The sequence below is a fragment of the Schistocerca piceifrons genome, chromosome 9 (genome assembly GCF_021461385.2).
Source record: "Schistocerca piceifrons isolate TAMUIC-IGC-003096 chromosome 9, iqSchPice1.1, whole genome shotgun sequence".
In the NCBI taxonomy this organism is placed as follows: Eukaryota; Metazoa; Arthropoda; class Insecta; order Orthoptera; family Acrididae; genus Schistocerca; species Schistocerca piceifrons.
This window is the reverse complement of record NC_060146.1, coordinates 211,650,646-211,669,854: the sequence shown is the minus strand read 5'-3', so window position 1 is coordinate 211,669,854 and position 19,209 is coordinate 211,650,646. Positions and strand designations below refer to the sequence as shown.

Here is a 19,209-nt window from a genome sequence, read left to right as displayed (position 1 = left end):
GTCTTTTCTTCGGCACTGTGTTGAGTCCAGTGCCAGCAGAAAATTGAATCCCTTTTGTGGAATCACTTGCTGGGCTCCGTGGGAGGTGTGGGTGTATGCACGTGCGAGATGTCGTTGCCTGTAGAAATGTCGCTTAGCAAGGGCCCACTTGTCTTTTTGCGCTATTATTATCAGGGCGTTTCATCTTGTTCAAAGTTGTCGGCAGATGTCCATGAGTGACGGACTGCGCGTGTAGAATTCCTCAAAAACGTAATGACCTTTAAAGCAGAGACGAATACCATGCTAGCATATTTTACAATATTTCTCGTTATATACGTATATGCGGTCACATTTCTTTCGCCAGATGAAAAGTAAGTGGGAACATTTGGTATCGTACCATTTGCAAAGCTGTTATATTTGAGTTTCACATGTACAAAAATAATTCCCAGACAATATTGGTTGGTCGTAGATGTCTTCACTTAATTTCTCTTTGACGCCTGCTTCTCTTAAAATTCTTCATCAAAGTGGTGGTTGAAATCTGCTGCTGAGGCAGTGCGAATTCAATAGCTAATCCCTTCTTTTTTTTTAATTTCACTGAACCGAGTTCAGTGTCCAAAGGACCTCACTATGTTGTTATCTTTGTTACGCAGGTTGGAGTATCTATCGCGTGTGTGGACATGTCTGTATTGCAGTACATAGCAATCGGGCTTCAAGCTGATGCTCAGGTAAGTCCAAACTAACAGCAAATGTTCTCGTTCCAGACTAAATGATATTCTTTATGCTGGCTTTTAAACGAAAAATTCACTTTGCCAAAAAAAAAAAAATTATCATGATGTGACTATTGACTGGTGAATACGCCTGATATTTGTCGTGAGCAACTAGATAGCCCCGCTTTCAATCTTAGTAAAGTGGTGAAGACTTTGTTATATACAGGATGGGGCAAATGAAAGAGGCCCCTTGCGAGTGGACGTGAGTGTATGCATATAACCACACCCTGTGACGCGCACACCACGTGTGCACCGGCCACGTGATTCACACCGATTCATAGTGTAGTGCGGGCCGCGTCGTGGAAACGGTGGGGTCAGTTGTGTGCTGAGAATTTTGACGGCGTCAAAGTGCTAGTAAAGAGTTGCCACGCAACGCTAAGTCCGAAAATGGAGTCAGACTGGATCTGTTTTGAACAAGTCAAAAGAATTCCGAAACGCGCCCACACACCAGAAAATGTGGCTGCAGTTCAGCTGAAAATGCTTCAGAGTCCTACCTAATCAATCCGACGCCTTCCGCAAGAGACCGGCATATCACTTCGATCATGCGGACGAATACTCCACCTGGACCAGCACACGCATTCCTACCCAGTGTCTGTTGTCCAAGTACCAAAAGCAGCAGGTGGCCCTCAGGAGCGCCGGTTTTGTGAGTGGCTGTTCAGTGAGATGATAATGAATGATTTGGACGTGGATCTGTTCTTTATGTCTTATGAAGCCCGGTTTCACCTGGGTGGTTATGTCAACTCACAGAATTACAGGTTGTTGGCAGCGGGAATCCGATTGACTTCCACGAGGCACCATTGCATCATCGGAAGGCTGGGGTTTGGTGTGCAGTTTCTGCACGCCGCATTGTTGGTCCCATCTTCTTCCATCAGACGCACACTTACATCGCCAACATTTTGAAACCATTTGCGGCGGCACTAATGGAGGAGCGAAAGAGCTGCAGTTACTTCCAACAGGACGGAGCAACTGCCCACACAGCCGCCCGAACCTTGGAGCGCATTTACACAGGCTTCACGCCTGACAGAGTTGTTAGCAGGGGTTAGTCTAGTCGCGGCTCTAGCTGGCCCCCCCAGGCCACATGATCTGTCAATGTGCCGATTACTTTGTGTCGCGAGACCTCAAGTGTAAGGCATATCGAAACAAGCCTGACTGTCTTCCAGAACTGCAGCAGAACGTTTCGGGTGAGACCGCAGCAATTCCAGCAGTCCAGCTTCGATCTGCCTTCAGCAACTTGCTGAAGGGGCTCAAAAGTGCCAATACATGAATGATGGTTACTTTCAACATCTGCTGTAGTCAGCCCTGCATTTCCTTTCCTCCTCTCTGTTTCTTTATACTGTGGAACTCTGTTCTCTGGGCCATTTTTATTTGCCCCACCCTGTACTTTTACTAATGATAAACGCCATTGTGTTTCACTGCAGCACCTGCAGTTAGGTTTAGGTGAACGAGTTACAGAAATATAACTAAATTATATTACAACCACGGGCATTGAAAAAATGTTATGTTTTAGGCGACAGCTAAATTTATTTCTGTTTCCATTAGCAAAATATATTTGGAAACAACTGATACCTTTCCATGAGCCACTACGATAAAAAGATAATAAGCAGCCAGTTTCCAGAGCGCTTGTGATGATATTCGCTATTACTTTGAGCCAAGTGGAGCGTTGGCAGGCAGACTCGTTACGCAACTGGTTCGTGCATCTCATTCTGGCTGTGCACGCTACGTAGTTTCACAAGAGACAATGGAGGACATCAGACAAACGTTTCTCATAAGCACATGTAAGTCAATTCGTCAAGCATCTAGGCAACTTGATGCACCTCGATCAACATTGCATCGTGTACCTCACCAGCGTCTTCGTATGCGTGCTCGCAAAGTTCAAATTCTGCAACATCTGACACCGAACGACAAACCACGCCGACAACAATTTGCTGCGAATATGCTGCAGCGTATTGATATTGTTGCCAGCTTCCTGGAAAGATGTTTCTACTCAGATGAGGCAACCTTTCAGTTAAGAGGGAGGGTTAATAGGCATAATGTTCGGGTTTGGGGTTCGCAAAATCCGCACGTTGTCATTGAACATGTTCGAGATAGCCCTAAACTAAACACGACACGACACGACACGACACGATTGTTGGACCTTTCTTCTTTGCGGAACAAGCAGTGAATTGGTCAGTGTATCTGGACATGTTGGAACAGTTTGTATACCCTCAGATACAAGACTTGCAACTCGACATCACATTTTAACAAGCTGGAGCTCCGCCGCATTGGCCAACGGCTGTTCGCAAGTTCCTGGATAGGAAATTCCTCAGTCGTTGGAACGGACGCGGAGGACCCATTACCTGGCCACCATGTTCACCCAACATTACGCCACTTGATTTCTTCATGTGGTGATTCGTGATGGACGCGTGTATGCGACCAAAGTAGACGATATTCCTATGTTGCGACATCGTATCACTAATGCGATTGCAACAATAACAGAGGAAATGTTACAAAGAACTTGGCAAGAAATTGAATATAGACTCGATATTCTTCGTGCTACAAATGGTTCACATGTAGAGGTGTGTTGATGATAAATAAATAAATTGTTTGAGATGCTCTACAATGTGGTGCATTTTTCATTGTCTTCATTGTCGTATCTACTGTGTTTTATGTTCGTTCCTGGGTCTTTGAAATCAGGGAGGTTTGAGTGGGACACCCTGTGCTAATGTTAGTAACTTTGTGTGCTAATGTTAGTGTGACCTCTGTATTACAATTATTCTTTGATACAACATCTATGTAAACGTTTTGTTAATAATTTATATCACCATAATCAATGCATGTATATAATTTCAAAAGTTATGTTCCGTTGAAGTCTTGGAATGTTCAAACTGTTCTTGTAGAACAGGTTCATCGACAGGGTAAAGTGTTCACATCTTGTGCGCTGAAATAGGCAAGAAGAGCAGAAAGGTTATTTGATATAGCCTCCGATGTGAGAGAATTTTGACTTATCATTCATGGGGTAAATAGGTTAGATCCGAAGTACGAAAATCAGACGGTAAGAAGAAAATTTCAAAACTTGTTTTACACCATAGCCATAACGATTTCGCCGCCTTTTTTAGTAGCCACAGAAGATATCCACAACTACCGCCTGGGTCTTAACTAATCAAGTCAGAATTGTATAATTGCATGTACGAGTTACGCGGTTTCTTTTTCCATTACAAGTTTGTGTTATTTTAACTCTGTGTTGAACACCTATATCCTTAGTCATTTACCTAGATAGGGCTGCAGTGTTTCTGAGTATCCTGTTTTACTGAACTGAAAAGTAATTGCTTTCCTTCATGATGAGAAATAGTTCACGTAGAGTAATATATTTCTTTACTATTAGTGAGCTTTTTTTTTCTGAAGTACTCCACGCGTTTCTTTATATGACGTTACTCAGTGTTTCACCAAAGAACAATTACGAAGAAAAGATCTAAGGTGCTTTGCTTAAGTGTTAATTTTATTGAAATTTCAGAACAGTATTAAAGTTACATTCACAAAACTGTGATAATTCGGAGTAGTTACTGACTAGTAAACTTGAAGGGCGAGCATAAGGAATAGTTCCTGTACAGCTTTGTAACAATGTTCTCCATTTGACTGACGAGGTCATCCATTTGAAAGGCATGCGGCCATACAGACTTGACACGTACCAGTAGTAATTCCATGGAAACGTCTTGATCGCTAGAAACTTTATTTATGACGCGTTTCGAGTAATCATCATCGTTATTACTGTGGCAAAATTTACACAAAAGGAAATTAGAAAAGTTTATACATAAATATTACAAGACCAGTGTAACATCAGGAACGAAAGTACATACCAATTACAAGGACACACAATGTGCTTGGGAAGCCTCGTAGAAGTATTCTATTTCTCACTTGTATGAGCTTTCCTAAGCCTATTGTAAGTGCCTGTAACCAGTATCTACTTCCGTTCCTAATGTTACATTTTCCTTTTAATATTTATGCATGTTGTTGTTGTTGTGGTCTTCAGTCCTGAGACTGGTTTGATGCAGCTCTCCATGCTACTCTATCCTGTGCAAGCTTCTTCATCTCCCAGTACCTACTGCATCCTACATCCTTCTGAATCTGCTTAGTGTATTCATCTCTTGGTCTCTCTCTACGATTTTTACCCTCCACGCTTCCCTCCAATACTAAACTGGTGATCCCTTGATGCCTTAGAACATGTCCTACCAACCGATCCCTTCTTCTAATGAAGATGTGCCACAAACTTCTCACCAATCCTATTCAATACTTCCTCATTAGTTATGTGATCTACCCATCTAATCTTCAGCATTCTTCTGTAGCACCACATTTCAAAAGCTTCTGTTCTCTTCTTGTCCACACTATTTATCGTCCATGTTTCACTTCCATGCATGGCTACACTCCACATGAATACTTTCAGAAATGACTTCCTGACACTTAAATCTATACTCGATGTTAACAAATTTCTCTTCTTCAGAAACGCTTTCCTTGCCATTGCCAGTCTACAATTTATATCCTCTGTACTTCGACCATCATCAGTTATTTTGCTCCCCAAATAGCAAAACTCCTTTACTACTTTAAGTGTGTCATTTCCTATTCTAATTCCCTCAGCATCAACCGACTTAATTCGACTACATTCCATTGTCCTCGTTTTGCTTTTGTTGATGTTCATCTTATATCCTCAGGGAGAGACCACAACCCTGTCTCACTCCCTTACCAACCACTGCTTCCCTTTCATGTCCCTCGACTCTTATAACTGCCATCTGGTTTCTGTACAAATTGTAAATAGCTTTTCGCTCCGTGTATATTACCCCTGACACCTTTAGAATTTAAAAGAGAGTATTCCAGTCAACATTGTCAAAAGCTTTCTCTAAGTCTACAAATGCTAGAAATTTAGGTTTGCCCTTCCTTAATCTAGCTTCTAAGATAAGTCTTAGGGTCAGTATTGCCTCACGTGTTCCAACATTTCTACATAATCCAAACTGATCTTCCCCGAGGTCGGCTTCTACCAGTTATTCCATTCGTCTGTAAAGAATTCGCGTTAGTATTTTGCAGCTGTGACTTATTAAACTGATAGTTCGGTAATTTTCACATCTGTCAACACCTGCTTTCTTTGGGATTGGAATTATTATATTCTTCTTGAAGTCTGAGGGTATTTAGCCTGTTTCATACATCTTGCTCACCAGATGGTAGAGTTTTGTCAGGACTGGCTCTCCCATGGCCGTCAGTAGTTCCAATGGAATGCTGTCTACTCCGGGGGCCTTGTTTCGACTCAGGTCTTTCAGTGCTCTGTCAAACTCTTCATGCAGTATCATATCTCCCATTTCATCTTCATCTACATGCATAAGCTTTCCTTATTTTTCTTTTGTGTAAATTTACCAGAGTTATCCGATGATGATTACTCGAAACGCATCATAAATACAGTTTTTAGCGATCAAGACGTTTTCATGGAATTACTATATGCCAAATTCTAAGAATGTTTATATTTTATGTATTTGCAGCTAAACGTGATTTTCATAATGTGTTTTAACTGAAATTTTCAGCTTTGGAATGAATTTCTGATACAGTAATGTTTTGGGCCGCAAGGTTAGTTGTTGAGCCAGTGTTGCAATCCATACTACAATAACAATATAATGAAGTGCTGTTATCAATTTTATAACATTTGTGTGCTTCAATAAGTAACTGGCTGCAACTGTTCTATCTATAGTTGATTCTGGTGCCTCGTGTTTCATTTGTGCGCCAGCTAGTATAAGTAAGTGAAAGCTTCCTGATAAACGAAATGGTGATCGGTACACGTAATATGACTATCTGAAGACTGTTCCAATCCCAGTGTCTGTCAATAATTAAACTGATAAAAAATTCTCATGTCCCAGTTAGCGGTACTCCACCATCAGCAATTAATTGCCTATGATGATCATTAACCTCTGTGCTTTAATATACAGATAGTAAGTGTTACTCAGAGCCAGTTGTTGTTGAAACGTTTCTGTATTCGTTCTGTGTTGTGCATACCACACCACCGGTACAATGCTTGCTACAATGTGCTACTGGCTCGAACCCTATGTGCAAAACAGAATATCAGTACCAAGTAAAGTCATTTCTAGTAGTTAACATACTTTACTAACAGTGCTACTATTTGATTACAATTTTTCCTAATTAGGGTGTCGGCCGTTGTCTTTTGTAGTTTGCACAAAGCAAACCTTGTTTCTGGCAGAACCGTGGTTCGAGTCCCGTTTGTTCTACCTCTGCTTCCTCCCATTAGAATTCTTTCGAGAAACGAAACATAGTCCGAATGTCTCTCCATGACGCACGATAGCGGTCAAATCAAAATTCCTTTCAGAGAAGTAAGACTGACGGCATATTGCTAATTTAGTAGAGCGGGTAGTGTTACAAGATCTGCACAGTTAAATCTCCCAGTTGCGTTTAAATAGTTTCATTATCCGACCGACGTTCGGACGTAGCCTATAATCGGGGAATGAAACATCTAGTTTACATCTGCTATAGATCATTTCATTAAAGCGACCTAATCTGGCGTTTATGTTTACAACCAGATTATGGGCTGGTCCGATAATAAAATACATTACATGCGGCTGAGAGGTGTTGCTCTGTAAACACGATCTTGTTAGGATATTCGTATTGTCTGATGTTTCTTTTCTGTTAATGTAAATAGTGTATGTTTCCTGGGAAACAAAGATTTGTTCATGATGTTTAGGCAACTTGTGTAGCACAATGCTCCAAAATGTTTATGAAATACAGGGTGTTTCAAAATGAATGTACAGGTTATAAGGCACTGTGGCAGATATTACATTCACCTTACAATCGTAAATAATGCACCAAATGAAGGAGAAACGCAAACAGTTTTTCTTACAGATCACACATCGGGTCGATAGGCGAATTGTTCCGAAACCTTGATCAATCTGTCAGGAGTAACCTTTGCAATAATACAGTTTCTAAAGCCGGATAGATCAGCTGGTATCGGAGGAACATACACATGATCGCGTCAGATCGTGCGTGACCGTGGAGGTCATGCATAAAATGCTGTGTCAACCGACCCCTGCGCCCAATCCACCCGTCGGGTACGGCGCCGTTTAACCACCCGCGTACTAAGTTACGCCAGAGAGGCTCTAACATTCTGCATGGTGTCTGTTTGTTCTAAGTCGTGTCTTCCTACCACTTTCGCGCAACGACGCTCTGAGCGTGTTTTTTAAGGAACTGACTAGTTTGAACCTGGGACCTGTTGCTGGTAAGGAGACGCCAGACCACACATGACATGTAGAGTTCAGAAGAGTTCAGTGAGACTAGCGATGATACAATCAAATACTTAATGATTTCAGCGTCAGTTCCACTGCACATCCTGTAACTATTTTTAGTTAGCTGGTAAAATAACGTCGAGAAAGCAGTTAAGTTTACCATTGGAATTTTTATTCTACTCACAAAACATTGTTTATAAATAGCGCTATTGATGAAAGGAAATATTTTAATACAGGATGATAAAAACCAACTGCGTTCAACAAAAATGTGAACGAATATTCCCTGCATGGGTTTCCAAGTTCTACAATGAATCGAAGGATGTATGCCATATCACATCTATAATCTAGGTTTAAATTAAGTTTCATAAAAGAGAACACTATCAAAATTGGTCTACAGTCTCCCTCAATTATCTTTAATTACTTATTTAACTTGTAGTAAATTACAGTGGCTGATGTGGCTTCTCAGTAATTATATAACAGAAAAATCATCGCATATCAGATTTTAACTTCAAGTGGCAAATGTGAACACCATGAGCTTTAATTGACGATCGACACTAGTATTACGCAAAAAGGGGGTGTAACAGATGAGACTTCTGCAGTTCTGAGTGAAGCCTTACGCGCTCTTATGCGGCATCGCGTGCGTTCATTACCTTGCTGTTGGTTAGTCAGTGTCAGGGCGCAGCTCCACACATCTCGCTGTCTCGGTAACAACTCTCTCGAACTTCTCTTTACTACAATTTACTGAAGTGGGTTTAAGAAAAAGGTATCTGGCTGTGTTTTCAACTGACCAATCAGGTCAATGTTAACTTTAAACTCCGCCTACAAAAATTCTATCCAATGAGAAACGTTATACTTTTCGTGGTGGGGCAATGTTTTTAAAGTTTGCAACGTAACAGAGACGCGTATAGTCTCACGCTCAAACGTACAGCTGGTGTGGCCCTTTTATTGTTATTGTAAGATCTATACTGTCCTTCTGGAGGGTTCTATCTTTTAACGTGGGCTGGGGGGTGGTCTTGGCGGTTGGCGGGAGATGTGGGTGTCCCTTATCGTAGGACCTTCTAGCTTACACGATTCTGCTTTCGGCTTCTGTTCTCGTTTCTCCCCTCGGAACTGCGTCTGTTTCACGGTGGGAAGGTATGACACGCATTTAGGCCTTCTTGTGTTAGTCTGTGGTATTCCAGTTGCTCACTCGTTGATCGTATTACTTTGGATAATTTAACGTCAGGATTTATTCGGAGCTATGTGTCATACTGCCGGATTTGCTATCATGTCAGGGTTTTCATGGAAGGTGTTGGATTTGCCTGACACCTTACAAGGCAGCACACCATCTTGCTCCCAAATGAAGATATGTTGATTAACTTCTTCCCATTGAGGCACAGGCCACAGCTGTAGCACATCAGGGTAAGAAACATCAGTTACAGTTTAATCACCGAAAAAGAAAGCCCCTTTAACATTCAGCCCCCAAGGGCTAAGTGTGAACGACTCGCACTCGTTCAACACGTTTTTCAGTCACTATTTTGTCATTCCATACTCTTCCCATTGTGCACCGGTATACAAACAAAACTGTTTCAGTTGCTCTTTCAATTTGTGTATTACACTACTGGCCATTAAAATTGCTGCACCAAGAAGAAATTCAGATGATAAACAGGTATTCATTGGACAAATTTATACTAGAACTGACATTTCATTACATTATCACGCAATTTGGGTGCGTAGATCCTGAGAAATCAGTACCCAGAACAACCACCTCTGGCCGTAATAACGGCCTTGATACGCCTGGGCATTGAGTCAAACAGAGCTTGGATGGCGTGTACAGGTACAGCTTCAACACGATACCACAGTTAATCAAGAGTAGTGACTGGCTTATTGTGACGGGCCAGTTGCTCGGCCACCACTGACCAATTTTCAATTTCAATTGGTTTTCCAATTGGTGAGAGATCTGGAGGATGTGCTGGCCAGGGCAGCAGTCGAACATTTTCAGTATCCAGAAAGGCCCGTACAGGACCTGCAACATGCCGTCGTGCATTATCCTGCTGAAATGTAGGTTTTCGCAGGTATCGAATGAAGGGTAGAGCCGCGGGCCGTAACACACTGAACAAAGTGCCGTCAATGCGAACAAGAGGTGACCGAGACGTGTAACCAATGGCACCCCATACCATCACGCCGGGTGATACCCCAGTATGGCGATGACGAATACACGCTTCCAATGTGCGTTCATCGTGATGTCGCCAAACACGGATGCGACCATCATGATGCTGTAAACAGAACCTGAATTCATCCGAAAAAATGACGTTTTGCCATTTGTGCACCCAGGTTCGTCGTTGAGTACACCATCGCAGGCGCTCCTGTCTGCGATGCAGCATCAAGGGTAACCGCAAGCTGTGGTCTTCAAGCTGATAGCCCATGCTGCTGCAAACGTCGTCGAACTGTTCGTGCTGATTGTTGTTGTCTTGCAAACGTCCCCAAGTGTTGACTCAGCGATTGAAATGTGGCTGCAGGATCGCTACAGCCATGCGGATAAGATGCCTGTCATCTCGACTGCTAGTGATACGAGGCCGTTACGATCCAGCACGGCGTTCCGTATTACCCTCCTGAACCCACCGATTCCATATTCTGCTAACCGTCATTGGAACTCGACCAACGCGAGCAGCAATGTCGCGATACGATAAACCGCAATCCGACCTTTATCAAAGTCGGAAACGTGATGGTACGCATTTCTCCTCCTTACACGAGGCACCGCAACAACGTTTCACCAGGCAACGCCGGTCAACTCCTGTTTGTGTATGAGAAATCGGTTGGAAACTTTCCTCATGTCAGCACGTTGTAGGTGTCGCCACCGGTGCCAGCCTTGTGCGAATGCTCTGGAAAGCTAACAATTTGCATATCACAGCATCTTCTTCCTGTCGGTTAAATTTCGCGTCTGTAGCACGTCATCTTCGTGGTGTAGCAGTTTTAATGGGCAGTAGTGTATTTACAATTGTAAGTTGAACGTAAGAAATGCTACAACGCCTTAAAACTGGTATGTTCATTGTGAAACGCCCTGCAGTTTACACAAGTAAGAACAATTACGTATCTGTTAGAGAAGCAGTCGACATTCTTTGATGATCAGAAGGTGATAAAATGTGTCTAAATTAATCGTTGATGTCATTGTATTCAGTCTAAGAGCTCAATACAATTTACAGGTGGTGAAGCTCTCTGCGTTTAAGACACTAGACATAGTCAAAAAGACAGTAAGTGATGGATCTACAGCACTGGAGGTTGAGCTAGACCAGTGGAGAGAGATGCTTCCTGAATATGTGACTGACAGTATAGTGCAGCAGCTGACAACAGCCGGTGACGGTACCACGCTGCGCGGTACACTTGGTGCGGCGATGTTGTGCGGCGCAGTAGTAACAGGTGATGCAGAATGTGTACGACTGCTGATCCAGGCTGGGGTTGACCTCAATGTACAGGTCAGTAGTGGTGTGACAGCTACACATGTGGCAGCAGCTGCTGGGAATGTCGACTGCTTAGAGTCTCTACTCTCTGCTGGTGCTGACTTCAATGTGAAAGACAAGTCAGGTCGGACTCCCCTGCACTGCGCAGCAGAGATGCGCAGGGCACAGTGTGTGAAACAACTGCTGCGGGCCGGCGCAGACGCGCTTGCGCAGGACTCGGAACGGAAGAGTCCGCTGCATTGTGCAGCATATGCAAGGGCTGCGGAATGCGTCAGGCTACTGGCCAATTCAGCCAAAAACCTGGAGGTTAGAGACCTGAAAGGCGCCACAGCACTGCACTACGCTGCAAAGAATGGCGATGTTGAAAGTGTGGAGCACCTGTTACGTGCAGGGGCTCGCAGCAGCCCACTGAGTGACACCCTGGGCACACCTCTGCACGTGGCAGCATCGAATGGCAACGTCGACTGCGTGAGGCTGCTGCTGCAGGTGGAGGCCAATCTGACGGCGGGAACTGCTGGTGGATCAACTGCGTTGCACTTGGCCCCGCGTGGATTCAACCCAGACAGTGTGAGGCACCTCCTGAAAGCTGGTGCGAATATCCGGGAGAAGGGTGATTTCGGTTTGACTCCGCTGGCCATTGCAGCAGCATACCGCAGACCAACCTGCGTGAGGGTACTGGTGGAAGAAGGAGCTGACGTAGACGAGAGGGACAGCAATGGTTGCACACCACTATACTATGCAGCATCCAGTGGCGAGACTGAGATTGTGAAGCTACTGCTGGACGCTGGTGCAGATGCACTTGCCCAGGACTCGCTAAGTAGGACACCACTGCATGTAGCATCACACAAGGGGAATGCAGAATGTGTCAGGCTACTGGTGAAGAAAGCAGCTAATGTGGACAAGAGGGACAGCCACGGTGTAACACCACTACACTGTGCAGCATACAGTGGGAAGACTGAGATTGTGGAGCTACTGCTGGACGCTGGTGCAGATGCACTTGCCCAGGACTCGCTAAGTAGGACATCACTGCATGTAGCATCACACAAGGGGAATGCAGAATGTGTCAGGCTACTGGTGAAGAAAGTAGCTAATGTGGACAAGAGGGACAGCCACGGTGTAACACCACTACACTATGCAGCATACAGTGGCAAGACTGAGATTGTGAAGCTACTGCTGGACGCTGGTGCAGATGCACTTGCCCAGGACTCTCTAAGTAGGACACCACTGCGTGCAGCATCAGGAGAGGGGGATGCAGAATGTGTCAGGCTACTGGTGAAGAAAGGAGCTGATGTCGACAAGAGGGACAGCAACGGCGTAACACCACTACACTATGCAGCATCCAGTGGCAAGACTGAGATTGTGAAGCTACTGCTGGACGCTGGTGCAGATGCACTTGCCCAGGACTCGCTACGCAGGACACCACTGCATGCAGCATCAGGAGAGGGGGATGCAGAATGTGTCAAACTACTGGTGAAGAAAGGAGCTGATGTCGACAAGAGGGACAGCAACGGCGTAACACCACTACACTATGCAGCATCCAGTGGCAAGACTGAGATTGTGAAGCTACTGCTGGACGCTGGTGCAGATGCACTTGCCCAGGACTCGCTACGCAGGACACCACTGCATGCAGCATCAGGAGGGGGGGATGCAGAGTGTGTCAGGCTACTGGTGAAGAAAGGAGCTGATGTCGACAAGAGGGACAGCAACGGCGTAACACCACTACACTATGCAGCATCCAGTGGCAAGACTGAGATTGTGAAGCTACTGCTGGACGCTGGTGCAGATGCACTTGCCCAGGACTCGCTACGTAGGACACCACTGCATCCAGCATCAGGAGAGGGGGATGCAGAATGTGTCAGACTACTGGTGAAGAAAGGAGCTGATGTCGACAAGAGGGACAGCAACGGCGTAACACCACTACACTATGCAGCATCCAGTGGCAAGACTGAGATTGTGAAGCTACTGCTGGACGCTGATGCAGATGCACTTGCCCAGGACTCGCTACGCAGGACACCACTGCATGCAGCATCAGGAGAGGGGGATGCAGAATGTGTCAGGCTACTGGTGAAGAAAGGAGCTGATGTCGACAAGAGGGACAGCAACGGCCTATCACCACTGCACTATGCAGCATGCAGTGGCAAGACTGAGATTGTGAAGCTACTGCTGGACGCTGGTGCAGATGCACTTGCCCAGGACTCGCTACGTAGGACACCACTGCATGCAGCATCAGGAGAGGGGGATGCAGAATGTGTCAGACTACTGGTGAAGAAAGGAGCTGATGTCGACAAGAGGGACAGCAACGGCCTAACACCACTGCACTATGCAGCATGCAGTGGCAAGACTGAGATTGTGAAGCTACTGCTGGACGCTGGTGCAGATGCACTTGCCCAGGACTCGCTACGTAGGACACCACTGCATGCAGCATCAGGAGAGGGGGATGCAGAATGTGTCAGGCTACTGGTGAAGAAAGGAGCTGATGTCGCCAAGAGGGACAGCAACGGCGTAACACCACTACACTATGCAGCATCCAGTGGCAAGACTGAGATTGTGAAGCTACTGCTGGACGCTGGTGCAGATGCACTTGCCCAGGACTCGCTACGTAGGACACCACTGCATGCAGTATCAGGAGAGGGGGATGCAGAATGTGTCAGGCTACTGGTGAAGAAAGGAGCTGATGTCGACAAGAGGGACAGCAACGGCGTAACACCACTACACTATGCAGCATCCAGTGGCGAGACTGAGATTGTGAAGCTACTGCTGGACGCTGGTGCAGATGCACTTGCCCAGGACTCGCTACGCAGGACACCACTGCATGCAGCATCAGGAGAGGGGGATGCAGAATGTGTCAGGCTACTGGTGAAGAAAGGAGCTGATGTCGACAAGAGGGACAGCAACGGCGTAACACCACTACACTATGCAGCATCCAGTGGCAAGACTGACATTGTGATGCTACTGCTGGACGCTGGTGCAGATGCACTTGCCCAGGACTCGCTACGCAGGACAGCACTGCATGCAGCATCAGGAGAGGGGGATGCAGAATGTGTCAGGCTACTGGTGAAGAAAGGAGCTGATGTCGACAAGAGGGACAGCAACGGCCTAACGCCGCTGCACTATGCAGCATGCAGTGGCAAGACTGAGATTGTGAAGCTACTGCTGGACGCTGGTGCAGATGCACTTGCCCAGGACTCGCTACGTAGGACACCACTGCATGCAGCATCAGGAGAGGGGGATGCAGAATGTGTCAGGCTACTGGTGAAGAAAGGAGCTGATGTCGACAAGAGGGACAGCAACGGCCTAACACCACTGCACTATGCAGCATGCAGTGGCAAGACTGAGATTGTGAAGCTACTGCTGGACGCTGGTGCAGATGCACTTGCCCAGGACTCGCTTAGCAGGACACCACTGCATGCAGCATCAGGAGAGGGGGATGCAGAATGTGTCAGGCTACTGGTGAAGAAAGGAGCTGATGTCGACAAGAGGGACAGCAACGGCCTAACACCACTGCACTATGCAGCATGCAGTGGCAAGACTGAGATTGTGAAGCTACTGCTGGACGCTGGTGCAGATGCACTTGCCCAGGACTCGCTACGCAGGACACCACTGCATGCAGCATCAGGAGAGGGGGATGCAGAATGTGTCAGACTACTGGTGAAGAAAGGAGCTGATGTCGACAAGAGGGACAGCAACGGCGTAACACCACTACACTATGCAGCATCCAGTGGCAAGACTGAGATTGTGAAGCTACTGCTGGACGCTGGTGCAGATGCACTTGCCCAGGACTCGCTACGTAGGACACCACTGCATGCAGCATCAGGAGAGGGGGATGCAGAATGTGTCAGGCTACTGGTGAAGAAAGGAGCTGATGTCGACAAGAGGGACAGCAACGGCGTAACACCACTACACTATGCAGCATCCAGTGGCAAGACTGAGATTGTGAAGCTACTGCTGGACGCTGGTGCAGATGCACTTGCCCAGGAGTCGCTACGTAGGACACCACTGCATGCAGCATCAGGAGAGGGGGATGCAGAATGTGTCAGGCTACTGGTGAAGAAAGGAGCTGATGTCGACAAGAGGGACAGCAACGGCGTAACACCACTACACTATGCTGCATCCAGTGGCAAGACTGAGATTGTAAAGCTACTGCTGGACGCTGGTGCAGATGCACTTGCCCAGGACTCGCTACGTAGGACACCACTGCATGCAGCATCAGGAGAGGGGGATGCAGAATGTGTCAGGCTACTGGTGAAGAAAGGAGCTGATGTCGACAAGAGGGACAGCGACGGTGCAACACCACTGCACTATGCAGCATCCAGTGGCAAGACTGAGATTGTGAAGCTACTGCTGGACGCTGGTGCAGATGCACTTGCCCAGGACTCGCTAAGTTGCACACCACTCCACTACGCAGCCTTCGGGAGGAATAAAGTGTGTGTCATAATGTTACTGTATGCAGCCTGGGTCAGACACAGAGCAAGCAAATGAAGCTGGCCATAGACCACTCTACTGCCCAGCTACGTCTGCTGTTGAGGTCAATGTTCCGGCGACGCAAAGTTCATGTGAGTGAGGTGTTCAAAATTTACTTCTCGTCTAAAGGTCGTTTAAAAGACGCACTGAGCTGTGCATTCAGGGAAATCAGCACTCGTTTGAACACCCTTCTCCTACCAGAACATCAACCTCAACGCAGCTTATGGTAAGCTTGTACAGTCCAACCGAAAACTCTGAACGTTTCAAATTCAGTAAATAAAATTTTAAAAGCTTTGATGTAAACTCATTTGTACACAGTTGGTTTAAATACATAAAGTGCCTGACAGAGAAAATATAATGTTGTGTTAAAAAAATTGTAGCTCGTTGCTGTACTCCCACAAATAACTAAATAAACTATGTTTATATTCTGTAATAACGTTCTTTACCTTTACCTGTCTACAAAAATATTCCTTTAACTTTTTATTTTGTAAGTTACAGAGAAATACGTCTCTGACTACCTAAAAGAGCCTGCATGTTACGGTAAGCACATTGTTAGTTACATATGATACAGAATACAACATCAAGAAATTAGCCGTGAAAAGCACGACAGTACACACAAACCACAGGAAGGCAGAATTAATCTCTGATCCCTGGCTGGGAGAGGAAATTATGAAACACAGCCAGTGCAGATAGGGGAAAAGAAAGTGATGTCACTGACAGAGAAATGGAAAGTGAAAGAAGCGCAACTGGGAAGACATGCGACCATTTGGTTTACTCTTTGCACTAGAACTGACTGCATTCGTTAATATTTCGTGACCACACGCACTTTCCTGTAGGTTTTCAGCCATGTCACTCACAAATTATTTTCGTCTTGATATGTCACTGCAATTTACTTCGAGCATAAAGTATACACGAAAGAAAAGACTTAAGATTTAGGTTAACTGTTCCTCCATTCGTCTCTCTGCACAGTTCACATATATGTATTAAAAAAATCAACTTACGCACTCTCCTCTGTGTCTTTAAACGACAAACCGCCCTTTTGCCGCCCACTCCCTTTTCCAACGACGCATTGCTCGCACTCTCCTCTACAATCGCAGCCCAATGATGTCCCGATACAATGGAAGATATATCTCCCAACGCGAGACGCTTTCAAAGTATACAGCAACACATTTGTTCTCAAAGTAGCCGACACAGGCGCACTGGTAGAACGATTGGTCGCCTCACAGGAGACATCTCACAAAGAACGTCCAATGCCGCCTCAAGCTTTGACACTGGGTTCACCTCGGCCCAAAAGAGAGTCCAGAGGTCCATTCTTGAATGTCATACCCCATTGAAGCCCTTCCTTGATGATTAGACCCCGAATTTAAATAATACTCGTGTCAACAACTTTTCTAAGTATTAACAGATATTTTCTACACTGCCGAAAAAAATTAACACATCTGGTAAGATGATTTCGATTTCGATCCCATGACGGCATATTGCACTAGGGGTTTAGTACATCTACTGATAGTGGGTTCAACGCCGCCCGGCAGCATATAGCGCCCTGGCAGAGCTACCAGAGCTGAGTCTGCTCTATTAGAGAACTCCCACAGCCAGAAGGCCCAGCTTGGTGCAGACGTGTGAAGCAAGCAGGCAATCGTGCCACAGACAGGCACCCGTGCTTCCGACAGCCAACTGAGCGAGTTTGAAACGGTGCAACGTCCCCTTAGGAAAATTAAGAATGACTGTGCTGGTAAACCTCTTACGTTATTTGAAATTCGAACAGCTGAGCAAAACAGGACGTACTCAGACATTTCCCTCTTTACTTCTCCTGATCATCACTAATCTGACACGCAACATTTTTTAGCACGACGCAATCTGACTTTCAATAATCCCTACAAAAGAATGGCCCTGACCAACACTAACCTATACCTTTCGTGAATCACTCACCCCACAAAAATCTTCGTTACTCAAACTGCTGCAATACAGCGTGCACCAATACTGCCAGCTGAATAAAAGATTCTAACTGCTGAAGGCACTAACTACTGATAGTTAGCAAATGAAAGATTTTGATAGAAAACAAACAATGTATTTATCTTACTAATGTTCAAAAGTCATCATATACATACAGGGTGTTACAAAAACGTATGGCCAAACTTTCAGGAAACATTCCTCACACACAAATAAATAAAAAATGTAATGTGGACATGTGTCCGGAAACGCTTAATTTCCATGTTAGAGCTCATTTTAGTTTCGTCAGTATGTACTGTACTTCCTCGATTCACCGCCAAGTGGCCCAATTGAAGGAAGGTAATGTTGACTTCGGTGCTTGTGTTGACATGCGACTCATTGCTCTACAGTACTAGCATCAAGCACATCAATACGTAGCATCAACAGGTTAGTGTTCATCACGAACGTGGTTTTGCAATCAGTGCAATGTTTACAAATGCGGGGTTGGCAGATGCCCATTTGATGTATGGATTAGCACGGGGCAATAGCCGTGGCGCGGTACGTATGTATCGAGACAGATTTCCAGAACGGAGGTGTCCCGACAGGAAGACGTTCGAAGCAATTGATCGGCGTCTTAGGGATCACGGAACATTCCAGCCTATGACTCGCGACTAGGGAAGACCTAGAACGACGAGGACACCTGCAATGGACGAGGCAATTCTTCGTGCAGTTGACGATAACCCTAATGTCAGCGTCAGAGAAGTTGTTGCTGTACAACGTAACGTTGACCACGTCACTGTATGGAGAGTGCTACTGGAGAACCAGTTGTTTCCGTACCATGTACAGCGTGTGCAGGCACTATCAGCAGCTGATTGGCCTCCACGGGTACACTTCTGCGAATGGTTCATCCAACAATGTGTCAATCCTCATTTCAGTGCAAATGTTCTCTTTACGTATGAGGCTTCATTCCAACGTGATCAAATTGTAAATTTTCACAATCAACATGTGTGGGCTCACGAGAATCCGCACGTAATTGTGGAATCACGTCATCAACACAGATTTTCTGTGAACGTTTGGGCAGGCATTGTTGGTGATGTCTTGAATGGGCCCCATTTTCTTCCACCTACGCTCAATGGAGCACGTTATCACGATTTCATACGGGATACTCTACCTGTGCTGCTAGAACATGTGCCTTTACAAGTACGACACAACATGTGGTTCATGCACGATGGAGCTCCTGCACATTTCAGTCGAAGTGTTCGTACGCTTCTCAACAACAGATTCGGTGGCCGATGGATTGGTAGAGGCGGGCCAATTCCACGGCCTCCACGCTCTGCTGACCTCAACCCTCTTGACTTTCATTTATGGGTGCATTTGAAAGCTCTTGTCTAC

General features: G+C 45.6%; 1 protein-coding gene across 1 annotated transcript; it reads left to right on the top strand.

The window, feature by feature from the left end:
* Positions 1-656: 656 nt before the first annotated feature.
* Positions 657-15,906, top strand: LOC124716870 (serine/threonine-protein phosphatase 6 regulatory ankyrin repeat subunit A-like). Its single transcript, XM_047243423.1, has 2 exons — positions 657-704; positions 11,173-15,906. Exons 1-2 carry the CDS (start codon positions 657-659, stop codon positions 15,904-15,906), a joined length of 4,782 nt encoding a protein of 1,593 aa, XP_047099379.1.
* Positions 15,907-19,209: the final 3,303 nt, after the last annotated feature.

Bases quoted from the DNA above. Each gene is read 5' to 3' on its own strand.
- LOC124716870 (XM_047243423.1), top strand. From the start codon at position 657: ATGTCTGTATTGCAGTACATAGCAATCGGGCTTCAAGCTGATGCTCAG. The intron at 705-11,172 runs GTAAGTCCAAAC...TACAATTTACAG, and splicing joins GGCTTCAAGCTGATGCTCAG to GTGGTGAAGCTCTCTGCGTT.